Raw genomic sequence first — 22,261 nt, 5'->3', positions numbered from 1 at the left:
AGAGGTTAATATATCCACAGCTGACATACCCTGAAGGGAACCTGTTGTGTGGGGCTGTAATATATCCACAGCGGACATACCCTGAATGGAACCTGTTGTGTGGGGCTGTAATATACTCACAGCGGATATACCCTGAAGGCAACCCGTATATAGGGCATTAATATATTCACAGCGGACATATCCTGATAGGAACCTGTTGTTTGGGGCATTAATATATCCACAGCGGACATATTCTGATGGGAACCCATTTTGTGGTGCTGTAATATATCCACAGCGTACATACCCTAAAGGGAACCTGTTGTGTGGGGCTGTAATATATCCACAGTGGATATACCCTCATGGGAACCTGTTGCTTGGGGCTGTAATATATCCACAGCGGACATAGCCTGAAGGGAACCTGTTGTGTGGGCTGTAATATATACAAAGCGGACATATTCTGAAGGAAACTTGTTGTATGTAAGGTTGCCACCTTTGTCATGAAAAAATCCCGTCCATGGTAAAAAAAAAAGGCTGTGTCGGGGGCATGGCTTATCACAGCAATTTTTTTCCTCCTTTATCTCCTATATTCCGTCCAGCGGCTGTGCGCATTTGCGGGATTCAGGCCAGCGTGTTCTCGTGAGTAGATGACGTTTAGTGTGATTCACACGTCATCTACTCGTGAGAACGCGCTGCAGATGCTCGCATAGCATACAATCTACACATATATAATTATATACATGAGATACCCAGGTTACCCCGGCATGGTCCATATAGCTATATACAGGACTCCCCTGTATATAGTGATGCTGATGTAAGGTAGATATGTCCTGTTTGTAATTATATGTTCAGCTGGTATACCACCTAAACATACAAGATTACATGCAGTACATGGTGCATACTTCGTACCGCATGTACTGCTCCTCCGCTCTCCTCCTCAGGTCCCGACACTGTCACTGCAGCGCCAGACGGACATCTATCGTGACCCCCACACATTGCACACACACAACTCCACTACATCCACCCTGATCCCCAGACATCACACACACAGCTCTGCTATATTCATTCTGATCCCCAGACATCAGACACACAGCTCTGCTACATCCATCCTGATCCTGACATCACACACAACTCCGCTACATCCATTCTGACCCCCAGACATCACACACACAACTTCACTACATCTATTCTGACCCACACACACATCTCTGCTCCTTCGATCCATCCTGATCCCCACACACAACACACACACACATCTCCACTACAACCATCCTGATCCCCAGACATCACACACACAGCTCCATTACATCCATCCTGATCCCCAGACATCACACACACAGTTCCACTACATCATCCTGATCCCCAGACATCAGAAAAACAGCTCCGCTACATCCATCCTGATCCCCAGAAATCACAAACACAGCTCCACTACATCCATCCTGATCCCCAGAAATCACAGACAGCTCCTCTACATCCATTCTGACCCCCCCACAACTCCACTCACTCAATCTATCCATCCATCCAGAACCCTACAGCTCCAACACACACACACAGCTCTGCTACAACCAACCTGACCCCCACACATCACACACAGCTGTACTACATCCATCCTGACCCTCACACAACACACACACACAGCTCCACTACATCCATCCAGACCCCCACACATCATACACACAGCTCTGCTACATCCAACCTGACCCCCACACATCACACACACACAACTTCACTACATCCATTCTGACCCCCACACATCACACACACAACTCCACTCACTCAATCTATCCATCCATCCAGAACCCTACAGCTCCAACACACACACACAGCTCTGCTACAACCAACCTGACCCCCACACATCACACACAGCTGTATTACATCCATCCCGATCCACACACATCATACACACAGCTCCACTACATCCATCCTTATCTACAGACATCACACACACAGCTCCACTACATCCATTCTGACCCCCACACATCACACACAACTTCACTACATCCATTCTGACCCCCGCACATCACACACACAACTCCACTCACTCACTCCATCCAGAACCCCACAGCTCCAACACACACACAGCTCCACTACATCAATCCTGACCCCCCATACATCACACACACAGCTCTGCTACATCCATCCTGACCCTCACACATCACACACAGCTGTACTACCTCCATGCTGATCCCCACACAACACACACAGCTCCACTACATCCATCCAGACCCCCACACATCATACACTCAGCTCTGCTACATCCATCCTGACCCCCACACATCACACACACAGAACTCCACTACATCCATTCTGACCCCCACACATCACACACACAACTCTACTCACTCACTCTATCCAGAACCCCACAGCTCCAACACACACAGCGCTCCACTACATCCATCCTGACCCCCACACATCACATACACAGCTCTGCTACATCCAACCTGACCCCCACACATCACACACAGCTGTACTACATCCTTTCTGACCCGCACACATCACACACACACAACTCCACTCACTCCATCCAGAACCCCACAGCTCCAACACACACATACAGCTCCACTACATTCATCCTGAACCCCACACATCACACACACAGCTCTGCTACATCCAACCTGACCCCCACGCATCACACACAGCTATACTACATCCATCCTGAACCCCACACATCACACACACAGATCCACTACATCCATCCTTATCTACAGACATCACACACACAGCTCCACTACTTCCATTCTGACCACCACACATCACACACAGTTGTACTACATCCATCCTGATTTCCAGAAATGACACACAGCTCCGCTCCCTCACTCAATCCATCCCTCCATCCAGAACTGCACAGCTCCAACACACACACAGCTCCCCTACATCCATCCTGACCCCCACACACATCACACAGCTCTACTACATCCATCCTGACCCCCACACATCACACACACAGCTCTGCTACATCCAACCTGACCCCCACACATCACACACAGCTGTACTACATCCATCCTGACCCCCACACACGGCTCCACTCACTAAATCCATCCATCCAGACTAGCACAGCTCCAACACACACCCATCCACCGCTGCAGAGTCCTACATTTACTTAGCCCCAAGTGGTCATGTGATCCCTGACTCCTCCCACACAGGGTATCACATGACGTGACATCATCGGAGGCCCTGGAAGCTGTTGGTTCTGCAGGTCAGTGTTTCTCCTGATGTCAGGACTGCCGGAGGAGAGTTAACCGGCGCTAGGGGGCAGTGCAGGCTCTGGATGCTTGACAAAGACCCCAAGAGAGTCAAAAAATAGCATTAATGGAGGATTAAAATCACACTGAAATTTGCTTGCCATATATGCTGTCACTCTCTTTACATTTGGTGGACTTCACTCAGGGGTCGGACACATTTTTAATAATCAACTAGCACAATTCGAACTCAATAATAGAAAAGGGTATATACAGATAAGGACCCGAATGCCAGCAAGAGCAAAACTGCATGTGGGTCAAAACGTTAAATGGGTTTTTCAGGGAGAATACTACTCATGACATATCCTCAGGATAGGTCATCAATAGCTGATCGACTTAGGTCCGTCGCTCGGGACCCGAAGTGATCAGCTGAACAGGTGCATGCTGTCAGCGCCGCAGATACACACGTTGAAGTCAACACGAGCCGTGCCTGCAGTTACAAGCGCTGGCCATTACACAGAGGTCGGCACGGAGACTTCCACTGCTTCTGCATCCGTGTACGGAGTGTTGTAATGGATTTCATCTGTGCAGCAACTGAACTTTGTCTCTTTAACCCCTTATGGACATGGCCTATTTTGGGTTTAAGGATGCAACGATTTTTAGGGAATATTCATCTCCACATTTCAAAATCCTTAATATTTTTTATTTCTCCGTTGACATGGCCATTTGAGGGCTTGTTTTTTGCATGATGTAGCCTTTATTGGTATCATTTTTGGGTACACATAATGTATTGTACAACTTTTATTAACATTTTTTTGGAGGGGATGGAGGAAAAAAAATAACCCAATTCTGCCATGATTCTTTGCAATTTTTTAATAGTGTTAATGATGCAGCATAAATGACATGATAATTTTTTTTCTGCGTGTTGGTTTGATTAAAAAATACCAAAATTGTATATCTTTTTTTTAGGTTTTTCCACTTTTGCACATTAAAAACCGTCCTTTTAGAAGTTATTTTGTATCGCTGCAATCAGTCCCACAACTTTTTAAATTTTCCATTGACAGAGCTCTATGAGGGTTTGTTTTTTGCGTATCACGCTGCAGTTTTTATCGGTACAATTTTTGTGTATATATGGCTTTTTAAATCACTTTTATTGTGTTTTTGGGAGATTAAATGAACTAGAAAAAAATTCCTTACATCCCCTTTCACCCTGCATTCACACTGCGTTTTCAGTACATATTTACTGTATGCAGTTTCAAAGCTCCCAACGCATATGTAAAACATAACCAAAGGCCTGCAATCATTCAGCAGAGGCAAATAGAGAGTCCATCTGGTCAGTAGACATTGCAATACCATTGGCACCCATTACATGTATACATTAGGCAAAGTACCTGATATATACCTCAAAATCTCAAAACAGACAAAGTAGAATGCAGCAGAAAGCCTGTGGGCTGGGCTGATATTGGGTTGAGGGGAAGCAACTAGTGTGGAGGATGCTGGGGAATGGACCAGTGCAGTGGTGTATCTATAGGGGGTCACAAGGGTTACAATTGCGACCTGGCCCCTATGCCAGGGGGGCCCAGAGGCCTCCCTTTGCCACTATAGTGCAGCGTCCAGGAAAAATCCCACCCCCAGCATGCGAACTCTCCCCCCCAGCCCCCCGACTCCGAGCTATTATCTCACCCCTACAGCTAAGCGCTCGATTCCTCCTCCAGCAGCGTGTTTTTAGTGCAGGATGAGCTGGCTCTTAGCAACAGCAGTGAGACCCGGTGCTAGAAGATGTGATAAAGTTAGTGAAGATAACAGTGTGGAGTTGCAGTGCGCAGGATGTAATATGAGGCATGCAGGGATAACCTGAGTATGATCTGTATAGAACTATGTACAGCTGGTATAAGTAATACATCTCTGTGTATATGATATCGAACATGCTCATATGACCTGGGTATCTCCTGTATATCTATATATATAAAGACGAAAGCCCTCACTGACTCACTCACTGACTGACTCACTCACTGATTGACTGACTGACTCGCCAAAAGGTCTCCAACTTCCCAATGTCGTAGAAACATGACTTTTGGCACAAGCATAGATTATCTCCAAAATAGGAAAAGTAATTGGGTCCCAACTCGATTATTCAATTCTAGCGCAAAAGAATTAGCGTCGAAATTTAACGTACATAATCTAAATCTCTCACTTCCCAATGTCATAGAAACTTAAAATTTAGCACGGCATTGATTATGTCATAAATAGGAAAAGTTAATAGGTCCCAACTTGCTTATTTAATTCTATGCGCAAATGAATTAGCGTCCAAATTTTACGTACGAAATCTAATTCTCTCACTTCCCGATGTCATAGAAACTTGAAATTTGGCACAGGTTTTGATTATGTCATAAATAGGAAAAGCTAATGGGTCCCAACTCCATTATTCAATTCTATGCGCAAAAGAATTAGCGTCCAAATTTTACATATGGAATCTAATTCTCTCACTTCCTGATGTCATTTTATATAAAGGAAACGTTGCATGGTTACCTCCACGTGGTGTTTCCTGGGTAACGCAGAAAACTATGCAAAATCGTGAACATATGTTTTTCCCGGTATCTCTAAAGTAACCACGACTTTATAAGATTTTCCGTGTGAACACCAGATAAACACCAATACCAAATTAACTCGGGCGAAGTCGGGTATATCAGCTAGTAATTATATATGTACAGCTGTATGTAGGTATGGGCGCGGGGGCAGATAAGTGCAGGCCGTATGGTTTAGGCCTGGGTACAGGTACAGATGACTGCATGCTGTATGGCTTAGGTGTGGGTACATGTACAGATGTCTGCAGGCTGTATGGTTTAGGTATGGGTGCAGTTGACTGCAGGCTGTATGGTTTAGGTATGGGTACAGGTACAGATGAATGCAGGCTGTATGATTTAGGTATGGGAACAGGTGAAGATGACTGTAGGCTGTATGGGTTCTGGTTAGAGATGAGCGAACACCAAAATGTTCGGGTGCTCGTTATTCGGAACGAACTTCCCGCGATGCTCGAGGGTTCGTTTCGAACAACGAACCCCATTGAAGTCAATGGGCGACCAGAGCATTTTTGTATTTCGCCGATGCTCGCTAAGGTTTTCATGTGTGAAAATCTGGGCAATTCAAGAAAGTGATGGGAATGACACAGAAACGGATAGGGCAGGCGAGGGGCTACATGTTGGGCTGCATCTCAAGTTCACAGGTCCCACTATTAAGCCACAATACCGGCAAGAGTGGGCCCCCCCCCCTCCCAACAACTTTTACTTCTGAAAAGCCCTCATTAGCATGGCATACCTTTGCTAAGCACCACACTAGCTACAACAAAGCACAATCACTGCCTGGATGACACTCCGCTGCCACTTCTCCTGGGTTACATGCTGCCCAACCCCCCCCCCCCGCAAGACCCAGTGTCCACAGCGCACACCAAAGTGTCCCTGCGCAGCCTTCAGCTGCCCTCATGCCACACCACCCTCATGTCTATTTAGAAGTGCGTCTACCATGAGGAGGAACCGCAGGCACACACTGCAGAGGGTTGGCACGGCTAGGCAGCGACCCTCTTTAAAAGTGGCGGGGCGATAGCCCACAATGCTGTACAGAAGCAATGAGAAATAGAATCCTGTGCCACCGCCATCAGGAGCTGCACACGTAGGCATAGCAATGGGGAACCTATGTGCCACACACTATTCATTCTGTCAAGGTGTCTGCATGCCCCAGTTAGACCGGGTTTTTTAATTCATAGACACAGGCAGGTACAACTCCCTATTGTGAAGTCCCTGTGGACCGACAGCATGGGTGGGTGCCAGGAAGCCACCGGCGGTACATAGAAATATCCCATTGCATTGCCCAACACAGCTGAGGTAGTAATGTCGTGCATAATGCAGGTGGGCTTCGGCCCACACTGCATGCCCCAGTCAGACTGGGGTTCTTTAGAAGTGGACACATGTAGGTTAAACTCCCTGTGGACCCACTGCCTGGGTGGGTGCCAGGAAGCCACCGGCGGTACATAGAAATATCCCATTGCATTGCCCAACACAGCTGAGGTAGTAATGTCGTGCGTAATACAGGTGGGCTTCGGCCCACACTGCATGCCCCAGTCAGACTGGGGTTCTTTACAAGTGTACAGATGTATTAAAAACTCCGTGTGCACCTACAGCATGGGTGGCTCCCTGGAACCCACCGGCGGTACACAAAAATATCCCATTGCATTGCCCAACACAGCTGAGGTAGTAATGTCGTGCATAATGCAGGTGGGCTTCGGCCCACACTGCATGCCCCAGTCAGACTGGGGTTCTTTAGAAGTGGACACATGTAGGTTAAACTCCCTGTGGACCCACTGCCTGGGTGGGTGCCAGGAAGCCACCGGCGGTACATAGAAATATCCCATTGCATTGCCCAACACAGCTGAGGTAGTAATGTCGTGCATAATGCAGGTGGGCTTCGGCCCACACTGCATGCCCCAGTCAGACTGGGGTTCTTTAGAAGTGGACACATGTAGGTTAAACTCCCTGTGGACCCACTGCCTGGGTGGGTGCCAGGAAGCCACCGGCGGTACATAGAAATATCCCATTGCATTGCCCAACACAGCTGAGGTACCGTCAGCTGGAATGCAGGTGGGCTAAAAATTAATTTGATTACACTGTAGGCGAGGGCCCACAAAAATTGCTGTATCAACAGTACTAATGTACATCCCAAAAATTGGCCATGGCCAGCCAAGAGGGCAGGTGAAACCCATTAATCGCTTTGGTTAATGTGGCTTAAGTGGTAACTAGGCCTGGAGGCAACCCAGTGTAACGAAAAATTGGTTCAAGTTACAGTTCCAACGCTTTTAAGCGCATTGAAACTTATAAAAATTGTTCAGAAAAATTATTTGAGTGAGCCTTGTGGCCCTAAGAAAAATTGCCCGTTCAGCGTGATTACGTGAGGTTTCAGGAGGAGGAGCAGGAGGAGGAGGAGGAATATTAGACACAGATTGATGAAGCAGAAATGTCCCCGTTTTGGATGGTGAGAGAGAACGTAGCTTCCATCCGCGGGTGCAGCCTACGTATTGCTTACGTATCGCTGCTGTCCGCTGGTGGAGAACAGAAGTCTGGGGAAATCCAGCCTTTGTTCATCTTGATGAGTGTTAGCCTGTCGGCACTGTCGGTTGACAAGCGGCTACGCTTATCTGTGATGATTCCCCCAGCCGCACTAAACACCCTCTCCGACAAGACGCTAGCCGCAGGACAAGCAAGCACCTCCAGGGCATACAGCGCTAGTTCAGGCCATGTGTCCAGCTTCGACACCCAGTAGTTGTAGGGGGCAGAGGCGTCACCAAGGATGGTCGTGCGATCCGCTACGTACTCCCTCACCATCCTTTTACAGTGCTCCCGCCGACTCAGCCGTGACTGGGGAGCGGTGACACAGTCTTGGTGGGGAGCCATAAAGCTGGCCAGGCCCTTAAAGACTGTTGCACTGCCTGGGATGTACATGCTGCTCGATCTACGCACATCCCCTGCTACCTTGCCCTCGGTACTGCGCCTTCTGCCACTAGCGCTGTCGGCTGGGAATTTTACCATCAGCTTGTCCGCAAGGGTCCTGTGGTATAGCATCACTCTCGAACCCCTTTCCTCTTCGGGAATCAGAGTGGGCAGGTTCTCCTTATAACGTGGATCGAGCAGTATGTACACCCAGTAATCCGTCGTGGCCAGAATGCGTGCAACGCGAGGGTCACGAGAAAGGCATCCTAACATGAAGTCAGCCATGTGTGCCAGGGTACCTGTACGCAACACATGGCTGTCTTCACTAGGAAGATCACTTTCGGGATCCTCCTCCTCCTCCTCCTCCTCCTCCTCCTCAGGCCATACACGCTGAAAGGATGACAGGCAATCAGCCGGTGTACTGTCAGCAGCGGCCCAAGCTGTCTCTTCCCCCTCCTCCTCATCCTCCTCATGCTCCTCCTCCTCGTCCTGTACGCGCTGAGAAATAGACAGGAGGGTGCCCTGACTATCCAGCGGCATACTGTCTTCCCCCGCCCCCGTTTCCGAGCGCAAAGCAGCTGCCTTTATGGTTTGCAGGGAATTTCTCAAGATGCATAGCAGAGGAATGGTGACGCTAATGATTGTAGCATCGCCGCTCACCACCTGGGTAGACTCCTCAAAATTACCAAGGACATGGCAGATGTCTGCCAACCAGGCCCACTCTTCTGAAAGGAATTGAGGAGGCTGACTCCCACTGCGCCGCCCATGTTGGAGTTGGTATTCGACTATAGCTCTACGCTGTTCATAGAGCCTGGCCAACATGTGGAGCGTAGAGTTCCACCGTGTGGGCACGTCGCACAGCAGTCGGTGCACTGGCAGCTTAAAGTGATGTTGCAGGGTGCGCAGGGTGGCAGCGTCCGTGTGGGACTTGCGAAAATGTGCGCAGGGCCGGCGCGCCTTTACGAGCAGGTCTGACAAGCGTGGGTAGCTTTTCAGAAAGCGCTGAACCACCAAATTAAAGACGTGGGCCAGGCATGGCACGTGCGTGAGGCTGCCGAGCTGCAGAGCCGCCACCAGGTTACGGCCGTTGTCACACACGACCATGCCCGGTTGGAGGCTCAGCGGCGCAAGCCAGCGGTCGGTCTGCTGTGTCAGACCCTGCAGCAGTTCGTGGGCCGTGTGCCTCTTATCGCCTAAGCTGAGTAGTTTCAGCACGGCCTGCTGACGCTTGCCCACCGTTGTGCTGCCACACCGCGCGACACCGACTGCTGGCGACATGCTGCTGCTAACACATCTTGATTGCGAGACAGAGGAGGAGGAGGAGGAGGAGGAGGGTGCTTTAGTGGAGGAAGCATACACCGCCGCAGATACCACCACCGAGCTGGGGCCCACAATTCTGGGGGTGGGTAGGACATGAGCGGTCCCAGGCTCTGACTCTGTCCCAGCCTCCACTAAATTCACCCAATGTGCCGTCAGGGAGATGTAGTGGCCCTGCCCGCCTGTGCTTGTCCACGTGTCCGTAGTTAAGTGGACCGTGGCAGTAACCGCGTTGGTGAGGGCGCGTACAATGTTGCGGGAGACGTGGTCGTGCAGGGCTGGGACGGCACATCGGGAAAAGTAGTGGCGACTGGGAACTGAGTAGCGCGGGGCCGCCGCCTCCATGATACTTTTGAAGGACTCCGTTTCCACAACCCTATACGGCAGCATCTCAAGGCTGATGAATTTTGCTATGCGGACGGTTAACGTTTGAGCGTGCGGGTGCGTGGCGGCGTACTTGCGCTTGCGCTCCAACAGTTGCGCAAGCGACGGCTGGACGGTGCGCTGAACTACACTGCTGGATGGGGCCGAGGACAGCGGAGGTGAGGGTGTGGGTGCAGGGCAGGAGACGGTAGTGCCTGTGTCCTGAGAGGGGGGTTGCATCTCAGTGGCAGGTTGGGGCACAGGGGGAGAGGCAGGGGTGCAAACCGGAGGCGCTGAACGGCCTTCGTCCCACCTTGCGGGGTGCTTGGCCATCATATGTCTGCGCATGGTGGTGGTGGTGAGGCTGTTGGTGTTGGCTCCCCGGCTGAGCTTTGCGCGACAAAGGTTGCACACCACTGTTCGTCGGTCGTCAGGCGTCTCTGTGAAAAACTGCCAGACCTTAGAGCACCTCGGCCTCTGCAGGGTGGCATGGCGCGAGGGGGCGCTTTGGGAAACACTTGGTGGATTATTCGGTCTGGCCCTGCCTCTACCCCTGGCCACCGCACTGCCTCTTGCAACCTGCCCTGCTGATGCCCTTGACTCCCCCTCTGAAGACCTGTCCTCCTGAGTAAGCGTTGCACACCAGGTGGGGTCAGTCACCTCATCGTCCTGCTGCTCTTCCTCCGAATCCTCTGTGCGCTGCTCCCTCGGACTTACTGCCCTTACTACTACCTCACTGCAAGACAACTGTGTCTGATCGTCATCGTCCTCCTCACCCACAGAAAGTTGTTGAGACAGTTGGCGGAAGTCCCCAGCCTCTTCCCCCGGACCCCGGGAACTTTCGAATGGTTGGGCATCAGTGACGATAAACTCCTCTGGTGGGAGAGGAACCGCTGCTGCCCAATCTAAGCAGGGGCCCGAGAACAGTTCCTGGGAGTGTTCCCGCTCCTGAGCAGGTGTTATTGTAGTGGAGTGAGGAGGCTGGGAGGAAGGAGGAGCAGCAGACAGAGGATTCGGATTTGCAGCAGTGGACGGCGCAGAACTGCGGGTAGACGATAGGTTGCTCGAAGCACTTTCTGCCATCCAGGACAGGACCTGCTCACACTGCTCATTTTCTAATAACCGTCTCCCGCGTGGACCCATTAATTGGGCGATGAATGTGGGGACACCAGAAACGTGCCTCTCTCCTAATCGCGCAGCAGTCGGCTGCGACACACCTGGATCAGGAGCTTGGCCTGTGCCCACACCCTGACTTGGCCCTCTGCGTCCTCGGCCGCGTCCACGTCCTCTAGGCCTACCCCTACCCCTCAGCATGCTGTATTACCAGTGATTTGATTTCACAGGCAGCTAATAAATTGGCGCAAGACTGCAGGCCAAATATAATTTTTTCCCTTTTTGGAAAACGAAAGGCCTCACTGCCTCTATTGAATGAATAATCTAAGTTTAATAACTGTGCTGTTTTCCTGATAATGTGTCACAGAACGTGAGGGTAGCAGAGTTATTAACTCTGGCAGAGCAGGTATTTTTTTTCCCAATTAAGGAAAGCAAATGGCGAAGCCAGGAGTAAAACGTAGCTGGGTGCGTCTGATTTTTACAGGTTGCACACGCAGCCGACACGTGTCCACCGCCCTTAGGACGGACAGAGGCAGGACAAATAGAATTATTTTCCGTTTTTTTGCACCAAAAGGCAGCACTGCGTATATTCTATGAACATGAGAAGTTTAATAACTGTGCTGTTTTCCTGCTAATGTGTCACAGAACGTGAGGGTAGCAGAGTTATTAACTGTGGCAGAGCAGGTATTTTTTTTCCCAATTAAGGAAAGCAAATGGCGAAGCCAGGAGTAAAACGTAGCTGGGTGCGTCTGATTTTTACAGGTTGCACACGCAGCCGACACGTGTCCACCGCCCTTAGGACGGACAGAGGCAGGACAAATAGAATTATTTTCCGTTTTTTTGCACCAAAAGGCAGCACTGCGTATATTCTATGAACATGAGAAGTTTAATAACTGTGCTGTTTTCCTGCTAATGTGTCACAGAACATGAGGGTAGCAGAGTTATTAACTGTGGCAGAGCAGGTATTTTTTTTCCCAATTAAGGAAAGCAAATGGCGAAGCCAGGAGTAAAACGTAGCTGGGTGCGTCTGATTTTTACAGGTTGCACACGCAGCCGACACGTGTCCACCGGCGTTAGGACGGACAGAGGCAGGACAAATAGAATTATTTTCCGTTTTTTTGCACCAAAAGGCAGCACTGCGTATATTCTATGAACATGAGAAGTTTAATAACTGTGCTGTTTTCCTGCTAATGTGTCACAGAACGTGAGGGTAGCAGAGTTATTAACTGTGGCAGAGCAGGTATTTTTTTTCCCAATTAAGGAAAGCAAATGGCGAAGCCAGGAGTAAAACGTAGCTGGGTGCGTCTGATTTTTACAGGTTGCACACGCAGCCGACACGTGTCCACCGCCCTTAGGACGGACAGAGGCAGGACAAATAGACTTATTTTCCTTTTTTTGCACCAAAAGGCAGCACTGCGTATATTCTATGAACATGAGAAGTTTAATAACTGTGCTGTTTTCCTGCTAATGTGTCACAGAACGTGAGGGTAGCAGAGTTATTAACTGTGGCAGAGCAGGTATTTTTTTTCCCAATTAAGGAAAGCAAATGGCGAAGCCAGGAGTAAAACGTAGCTGGGTGCGTCTGATTTTTACAGGTTGCACACGCAGCCGACACGTGTCCACCGCCCTTAGGACGGACAGAGGCAGGACAAATAGAATTATTTTCACTTGTTTTACAAGCAAAAGGCAGCACTGCGTATATTCAATGAATAATAACTGTGTTGTGGCCCTGCCTATACAATTCTTTCCCTGCAGTATCAATGGAGGGTGGAATGCTCTGCAGAGGCGATTTTGAGAAGCAAAAAAAAAATGCAACACAGCTAACAGCAGCCTGGACAGTACTGCACACGGTTAAATATGGCCCTAGAAAGGACCGTTGAGGTTCTTGAAGGCTACACTCACTCCTAACACTCTCCCTGCCTATGCAGCACTTCTGTCCCTAATGCCGGGTGCAACGCTCTGCAGAGCCGATTTTGAGGGAAAAAAAATTGCCACTGCTAACAGCAGCCAACACACAGCTATCAGTGGCCCTAATAAGGACCTTTGGGGGGTCTTGAAGCCTACACTAACTACCAATTCTTTCCCTACAGCAGCTCCGGTACAAACAGCACTGTCCCTCATCTAACTCACACGGCATCTGAGGCGAACCGCGGGAGGGGCCGACTTTTATGTTCGGGTGACACCTGATCTTCCCAGCCACTCACAGCAGGGGGGTGGTATAGGGCTTGAACGTCACAGGGGGAAGTTGTAATGCCTTCCCTGTCTTTCAATTGGCCAAAAAAAGCGCGCTAACGTCTCAGGGAAGGAAGTGAAAGTAACCAGAACACCGCATGGTGTTCGTTACGAATAACGAACATCCCGAACACCCTAATATTCGCACGAATATCAAGCTCGGAAGAACACGTTCGCTCATCTCTAGTTCTGGTACAAATGACTGCAGACTGTATAGGTACAGGTGCAAATGACTGTAGGCTGTATGGTTGAGGTATGGGTACAGATGGCTGCAGGCTGTATGGTTTAGGTATGGGTACAGGAACAGATGAGTGCAGGCTGTATGGTTTAGGTATGGGAACAGGTGAAGATGACTGTAGGCTGTATGGGTTCTGGTACAAATGACTGCAGGCTGTATAGGTACAGGTGCAGATTACTGTAGGCTGTATGGTTTAGGTATGGGTACAGATGGCTGCAGGCTGTATGGTTTATCTATGGGTAAAGGTACAGATAACTGCAGGCTGTATGGTTTAGGTATTATTACAGGTGCAGATGACTGCAGGCTGTATGGTTTAGTTTTGGGAACAGGTACAGATGACTGTAGGCTATATGGTTTAGGTATGAGTACTGGTGAGATGACTGCAGGCTGTATGGTTTAGGTATGGGTACAGGTACAGATGTCTGCAAGCTGTATGGTTTAGTTATGGGTTCAGATGTCTGCAGACTGTACAGTTTGGGTATGGGTACCGGTATAGATGACTGCAGGCTGTATGGTTTAAGTATGGGTACAGGTACAGTGACTGCAAGTAGTATGGTTTAGGTATTGGTACATATGACTGCAGGCTGTATGGTTTAGGAATGGGTACGTGTGCAGATGACTGTAGGCTGTATGGGTATAGGCACAGATGACTGCAGGCTATATGGTTTAGGTATGAGTACAAGTGCAGATGACTGCAGGATGTTTTTTTTTAGGTATCGATACAGGTACAGATGACTGTGGGTGCTGCCTGGAAAACCCCTTTAACTTTTCTCAGGCACTACCTGACTCTAGATCACTGCTGTAGGAATTATTAATCTCTGTATCTGTTTTTCAAACAAACCTTCATTATCTAAACCCAACAAACCTAATCATCATCTTATATTTCAGTATGTAGAACAGCGGAAGGAGCAAATAGATGATCACTTACTGGATTGTAAATGGGAGCGAACGTTGCCATCTTGTCTGATGCTGCAGAAGACTAATAAGCAGAAGAGTTTTGTTTCTGAGGGGAAGAAGTTAAAGACTGTTAGGAGAGAGAACACAAGAAGTGTTGTAGGTTAGTACAGAGGGTCATTTATTACATTCAGCAGGTATATATGTCTTGCTCATACAACCTTTTCATCACACATTACTTTATTCTGCATGCTAATTTCAATTATTTTGAGCTTTATTCCAATCATATTCTTACTGTAGGTCGTGGATCCAGAGAAATCTGGTCAATAATGCTTTAAAATTATACAAATTGTCAAACTTCCAATTTATTTCCATGTTGCCTGATGATATTCTATAATAAAGGGGTGGTGCTGCACGCTACCCCTTACAGAATACAGCGTCATCCAGCCATTGTCAGAAGTGGATGATGGCCACAGCAGGAGACCCCACTCCCCTTGGAGCTTAGGCAGAAGGGGGAGTGGGGAAATGGAAGGACTGTCCGAGTGCTGGTGTTTGCGAGACGCGTTGAAGCACCAAACCTGTCAGCGCTTTGACGCTGTGTAGAGAGGCTCCTCTCCGCTGGCAAGACAGATACAGCCAGAAAGGGGAGGCAGTCAGAGAAGTTACATGGAGGTGCTGGTTCAAGCCCTGACCCCTGCCTGTTAGGTAGCTGTGGAGAAGGGAGAGTGCTATAAGGAGGCTCTGTCTGTGGGACGCAGGCGATGATGCTACTAGTACATCACCACCCAGAAGATCCGTAGGGCAGAATGTATAAAGGGAGGTCCTGTCTGCAAACATCTGTAAAGTTCCCGGCTCTTACAAGCTCCAGTATATAAGTAATTGCAGCTGTGTCACAATCACAATGCAGCTGAGGCGAGCAGAAGTGAGCAGCACCAGCAAACAGAGTTTTAAAGGGGTGGTGGCCATTGAGCAGGGCTACACAGTGGGGAGCTGCCCAGAGAGGGGGAGACCAAAGGGCCCTGATGTCCTGGGGCTGAAGATGAGACTGACTGGACCCTTGTGGTAATGCAGAACATGGCAGGAGAGGGAGTCTCCCTCCCTGCAGTGCTGGAAACCAAGCCAAAGTTATGCCACAAACACTTTGAAAGATCTGCAACCCAGAAAATGCGCAGATGAAGAGCAAAGCAAGAACAGTCTAGAAAAGAGGTTTAATTTGCACGTGAGTGTGCTGCTATCCCTGGGACTGTATAGCATAAAATCCCTGGCCAGGGTGTGGGATGGACTCACGGGACAGTAATTATGGCGCCATAGATTGTGGTTAAAGCAAATCCTTGCTTGAAAAAGGCCACGTGCAGTGGCTGAAACGCGTTGCAAAATAAACTAGTTATTTCCATACATATTGGAATTTTTCTCCAGCGAGCGCTGGGGTCATTTTTCTTTCTACCATTTTCCTGAATTTATTGGGTCTCCTCCTTGGGGCACTCAAGGAACCCTGCAGCTCTCCCAATCTGTGGATGTGGAGGAAGAATTTTCATCAAAAATTTTAAGGCGATCTTGGACCGAGAGGTGCTGGCAGGGCCTGTCTTGGTATAAGACCCTGCGCAGTACCGGGTAAGTCCTCATTTAATATCTTATATCTCACTATATATGACCGCAGGAGCGCTACGCTGACCTCTGTATATTTCATTTCTTGCTGGGTGATAGTTTTGTGATATGGTTAGGATTAGAGATGAGCGAGCACCAAAATGCTCGGGTGCTCGTTACTCGGAACGAACTTTTCGCGATGCTCGAGGGTTCGTTTCGAATAACGAACCCCATTGAAGTCAATGGGCGACCCGAGCATTTTTGTATTTCGCCGATGCTCGCTAAGGTTTTCATGTGTGAAAATCTGGGCAATTCAACAAAGTGATGGGAACGACACAGCAACGGATAGGGCAGGCGAGGGGCTACGTGTTGGGCTGCATCTCAAGTTCACAGGTCCCACTATTAAGCCACAATAGCGGCAAGAGTGGGGCCCCCCCCTCCCAAAAACTTTTACTTCTGAAAAGCCCTCATTAGCATGGCATACCTTTGCTAAGCACCACACTAGCTACAACAAAGCACAATCACTGCCTGGATGACACTCCGCTGCCACTTCTCCTGGGTTACATGCTGACCAACCGCCCCCCCTCCCCCCCACAGCGCACACCAAAGTGTCCCTGCGCAGCCTTCAGCTGCCCTCATGCCACACCACCCTCATGTCTATTTAGAAGTGCGTCTGCCATGAGGAGGAACCGCAGGCACACACTGCAGAGGGGTTGGCATGGCTAGGCAGTGACCCTCTTTAAAAGGGGCGGGCCGATAGCCCACAATGCTGTACAGAAGCAATGAGAAATAGAATCCTGTGCCACCGCCATCAGGAGCTGCACACGTGGGCATAGCAATGGGGAACCTATGTGCCACACACTATTCATTCTGTCAAGGTGTCTGCGTGCCCCAGTCAGACTGGTAATATGTACCTTAACAGTAACCGCGTTGGTGGTAATGTGGTGGTGACTGCGGACCTAGTAGCGCGGTTTTATTTTGTTGGTTTTCGGAATGTGGCCAGGATTAAGTGGGCCGTGGCGGGGGGATGGTGGGGGGGCTCTATTGTAGTGTCGGTAAAGGTGAAATTCTTGGACTGCCACCAGACGAACCAATGCAAAGGCATTTGCCAAGAATGTTTTCCCTGTTGGAGGAGGAGGGGGATGTTTTTGAGGCACTACGTGTCCTCTCCATGTGTCCGTGGTTATATGCACCTTAACAGTAACCGCGTTGGTGGGAAATGGCCTTGCCGCCATCATGTCTTTGGGAAGCCTCTGTTTCCACACCCCAGAGACATACCATTAGCAGCGGTATAGGCAGAGCCCATAATTCGTAACATTTCAGCCGTAGCATTAGGACAGGCCCCACTAACATATCACTAGCAGCATTATAGGAGGAGCGCAGTCTTCGTTCCATGTCAGCAATAGTAGCACTCAAGACAGGCCCCAGTAACAATTCCGAAGCAGCAGTATAGCGGGAGTGCAGTCTTCGTTCCATGTCAGCAATAGTAGCACTCAAGACAGGCCCCAGTAACAATTCCGAAGCAGCAGTATAGCGGGAGCGCAGTCTTCGTTCCATGTCAGCAATAGTAGCACTCAAGACAGGCCCCAGTAACAATTCCGAAGCAGCAGTATAGCGGGAGCGCAGTCTTCGTTCCATGTCAGCAATAGTAGCACTCAAGACAGGCCCCTGTAACAATTCTGAAGCAGCAGTATAGTGGGAGCGCAGTCTTAGTTCCATTTCAGTAGCCTTAGTATAGCCAAGGCCCAAGTTACATTTATATAGCTAAAGTGTAGGCCAACCCCACACACACTTCTGTACCATGAGTGCAGGCGAAGAACATACAAATTGCTATGATTACACTGTAGGTGAGGGCCCCAAAAAATTGGTGTACCAACAGTACTAATGTACCTCAGTAAAAATTGGCCATGCCCAACCAAGATGGCAGGTTAAACCCATTAATCGCTTTGGTTAATGTGGCTTAAGTGGTAACTAGGCCTGGAGGCAGCCCAGTTTAACGAAAAATTGGTTCAAGTTAAAGTTTCAACGCTTTTAAGAGCATTGAAACATATAAAAATTGTTTCGAAAAATTAGATGAGTGAGCCTTGTGGCCCTAAGAAAAATAGCCCGTTCAGCGTGATTACGTGAGGTTTCAGGAGGAGGAGCAGGAGGAGGAGGAGGAATATTAGACACAGATTGATGAAGCAGAAATGTCCCCGTTTTGGATGGTGAGAGAGAACGTAGCTTCCATCCGCGGGTGCAGCCTACGTATTGCTTACGTATCGCTGCTGTCCGCTGGTGGAGAAGAGAAGTCTGGGGAAATCCAGGCTTTGTTCATCTTGATGAGTGTTAGCCTGTCGGCACTGTCGGTTGACAGGCGGGTACGCTTATCTGTGATGATTCCCCCAGCCGCACTAAACACCCTCTCCGACAAGACGCTAGCCGCAGGACAAGCAAGCACCTCCAGGGCATACAGCGCTAGTTCAGGCCACGTGTCCAGCTTCGACACCCAGTAGTTGTAGGGGGCAGAGGCGTCACCGAGGATGGTCGTGCGATCGGCTACGTACTCCCTCACCATCCTTTTACAGTGCTCCCGCCGACTCAGCCTTGACTGGGGAGCGGTGACACAGTCTTACTGGGGAGCCATAAAGCTGGCCAGGCCCTTAAAGACTGTTGCACTGCCTGGGCTGTACATGCTGCTCGATCTACGCACCTCCCCTGCTACCTGGCCCTCGGAACTGCGCCTTCTGCCACTACCGCTGTCGGATGGGAAGTTTACCATCAGCTTGTCCGCCAGAGTCCTGTGGTATAGCAACACTCTCGAACCCCTTTCCTCTTCGGGAATGAGAGTGGGAAGGTTCTCCTTATAGCGTGGGTCGAACAGTGTGTACACCCAGTAATCCGTAGTGGCCAGAATGCGTTGAATGCGAGGGTCACGAGAAAGGCATCCTAACATGAAGTCAGCCATGTGTGCCAGGGTACCTGTACGCAACACATGGCTGTCCGCACTAGGAAGATCACTTTCAGGATCCTCCTCCTCCTCCTCCTCCTCCTCCTCAGGCCATACACGCTGAAAGGATGACTGGCCAGCAGCATGGGTACCGTCAGCAGTGGGCCAAGCTGTCTCTTCCCCCTCCTCCTCATCCTCCTCATGCTCCTCCTCCTCCTCCTGAACACGCTGAGATATAGACAGGAGGGTGCTCTGACTATCCAGTGACATACTGTTTTCCCCCGGCTCGGTTTCCGAGCGCAAAGCGGCTGCCTTTATGGTTTGCAGGGAACTTCTCAAGATGCATAGCAGAGGAATGGTGATGCTAATGATTGCAGCATCGCCGCTCACCACCTGGGTAGACTGCTCAAAGTTTCGAAGGACCTGGCAGATGTCTGCCAACCAGGCCCACTCTTCTGAAAAGAATTGAGGAGGCTGACTCCCACTGCGCCGCCCATGTTGGAGTTGGTATTCCACTATAGCTCTACGCTGCTCATAGAGCCTAGCCAACATGTGGAGCGTAGAGTTCCACCGTGTGGGCACGTCGCACTGCAGTCGGTGCACTGGCAGATTAAAGCGATGTTGCAGGGTGCGCAGGTTGGCAGCGTCCGTGTGGGACTTGCGGAAATGTGCGCAGAGCCGGTGCACCTTTACGAGCAGGTCTGACAAGCGTGGGTAGCTTTTCAGAAAGCGCTGAACCACCAAATTAAAGACGTAAGCCAGGCATGGCACGTGCGTGAGGCTGCCGAGCTGCAGAGCCGCCACCAGGTTACGGCCGTTGTCACACACGACCATGCCCGGTTGGAGGCTCAGCGGCGCAAGCCAACGGTCGGTCTGCTCTGTCAGACCCTGCAGCAGTTCGTGGGCCGTGTGCCTCCTATCTCCTAAGCTGAGTAGTTTCAGCACGGCCTGCTGACGCTTGCCCACCGCTGTGCTGCCACGCCTCGCGACACCGACTGCTGGCGACGTCCTGCTGCTGCTGACACATCTAGATTGCGAGACAGAGGTTGAGGAGGAGGAGGAGGAGGAGGGTGCTTTAGTGGAAGAAGCATACACCGCCGAACATACCACCACCGAGCTGGGGCCCGCAATTCTGGGGGTGGGTAGGACGTGAGCGGTCCCAGGCTCTGACTCTGTCCCAGCCTCCACTAAATTCACCCAATGTGCCGTCAGGGAGATGTAGTGGCCCTGGCCGCCTGTGCTTGTCCACGTGTCCGTAGTTAAGTGGACCTTGCCACTAACCGCATTGGTGAGGGCGCGTACAATGTTGCGGGAGACGTGGTCGTGCAGGGCTGGGACGGCACATCGGGAAAAGTAGTGGCGACTGGGAACTGAGTAGCGCGGGGCCGCCGCCGCCATCATAGCTTTGAAGGACTCCGTTTCCACAACCCTATACGGCAGCATCTCAAGGCTGATAAATTTGGCTATGTGGACGGTTAACGATTGAGCGTGCGGGTGTGTGGCGGCGTACTTGCGCTTGCGCTCCAACACTTGCGCTAGCGACGGCTGGATGGTGCGGTGCGAGACATTGCTGGATTGGGCCGAGGACAGCGGAGGTGAGGGTGTGGGTGCAGGCCATGAGACGGTCGTGCCTGTGTCCTGAGAGGGGGGTTGGATCTCAGTGGCAGGTTGGGGCACAGGGGGAGAGGCAGCGGTGCAAACCGGAGGCGGTGAACGGCCTTCGTCCCACCTTGTGGGGTGCTTGGCCATCATATGTCTGCGCATGCTGGTGGTGGTGAGGCTGTTGGTGGTGGCTCCCCGGCTGATCTTGGCGCGACAAAGGTTGCACACCACTGTTCGTCGGTCGTCAGGCGTCTCTGTGAAAAACTGCCAGACCTTAGAGCACTTCGGCCTCTGCAGGGTGGCATGGCGCGAGGGGGCGCTTTGGGAAACACTTGGTGGATTATTCGGTCTGGCCCTGCCTCTACCCCTGGCCACCGCACTGCCTCTTGCAACCTGCCCTGCTGCTGCCCGTGCCTCCCCCTCTGAAGACCTGTCCTGTGTAGGTGTTGCACACCAGGTGGGGTCAGTCACCTCATCGTCCTGCTGCTCTTCCTCCGAATCCTCTGTGCGCTGCTCCCTCGGACTTACTGCCCTTACTACTACCTCACTGCAAGACAACTGTGTCTCATCGTCATCGTCCTCCTCACCCACTGAAAGGTCTTGAGACAGTTGCCGGAAGTCCCCAGCCTCATCCCCCGGACCCCGGGAACTTTCCAATGGTTGGGCATCAGTGACGATAAACTCCTCTGGTGGGAGAGGAACCACTGCTGCCCAATCTGAGCAGGGGCCCGAGAAAAGTTCCTGGGAGTGTTCCCGCTCCTGAGCATGTGTCATTGTAGTGGAGTGAGGAGGCTGGGAGGAAGGAGGAGCAGCAGACAGAGGATTCGGATTTGCAGCACTGGATGGCGCAGAACTGTGGGTGGATGATAGCTTGCTCGAACACTGCTCATTTTCTAATAAAGGTCTCCCGCGTGGACCCATTAATTGGGCGATGAATGTGGGGACGCCAGAAACATGCCTCTCTCCTAATCGCGCAGCAGTCGGCTGCGACACACCTGGATCAGGAGCTCGGCCTGTGCCCACACCCTCACTTGGCCCTCCGCGTCCTCGGCCGCGTCCACGTCCTCTAGGCCTACCCCTACCCCTCAGCATGCTGTATTACCAGTGATTTGATTTCCCAGGCAGGAAATAAATTGGCGCAAGCCTGCAAGCCAAATATAATTCTTTCGCTTTTTTGCAAAGGGAAGGCCCTACTGCGTATATTCAATGAACAATAACTTTTATAACTGTGGTGTGGCCCCTAAAAAGTGTCACACAACTTTAGTGTAGCAGAGTTATTAACTCTGGCAGAGCAGGTATTTGCCAGTCAGGAAAGACAATGGCGCAAGCCTGCAGTAAACCGTAGCTGGTTGCGTTT

General features: G+C 50.6%; 1 protein-coding gene across 2 annotated transcripts in view; it reads right to left on the bottom strand.

Annotated features, from left to right (window-relative positions):
- LOC136579764 (galectin-9-like) overlaps nucleotides 1-22,261 on the bottom strand; it is a 54,663-nt gene that overhangs the window by 21,033 nt on the left and 11,369 nt on the right. For both annotated transcript variants that reach the window (XM_066579827.1, XM_066579828.1), the window contains exon 2: nucleotides 14,824-14,898. In XM_066579827.1, coding sequence (XP_066435924.1) covers nucleotides 14,824-14,853 — 30 coding nt within the window. In that variant the 5' untranslated portion in view covers nucleotides 14,854-14,898. The remainder of the gene's footprint in view (nucleotides 1-14,823; nucleotides 14,899-22,261) is intronic.

The sequence above is a fragment of the Eleutherodactylus coqui genome, chromosome 10 (genome assembly GCF_035609145.1).
Source record: "Eleutherodactylus coqui strain aEleCoq1 chromosome 10, aEleCoq1.hap1, whole genome shotgun sequence".
Lineage (NCBI taxonomy): Eukaryota > Metazoa > Chordata > Amphibia > Anura > Eleutherodactylidae > Eleutherodactylus > Eleutherodactylus coqui.
This window is presented reverse-complemented; position numbering and strand designations above follow the sequence as displayed.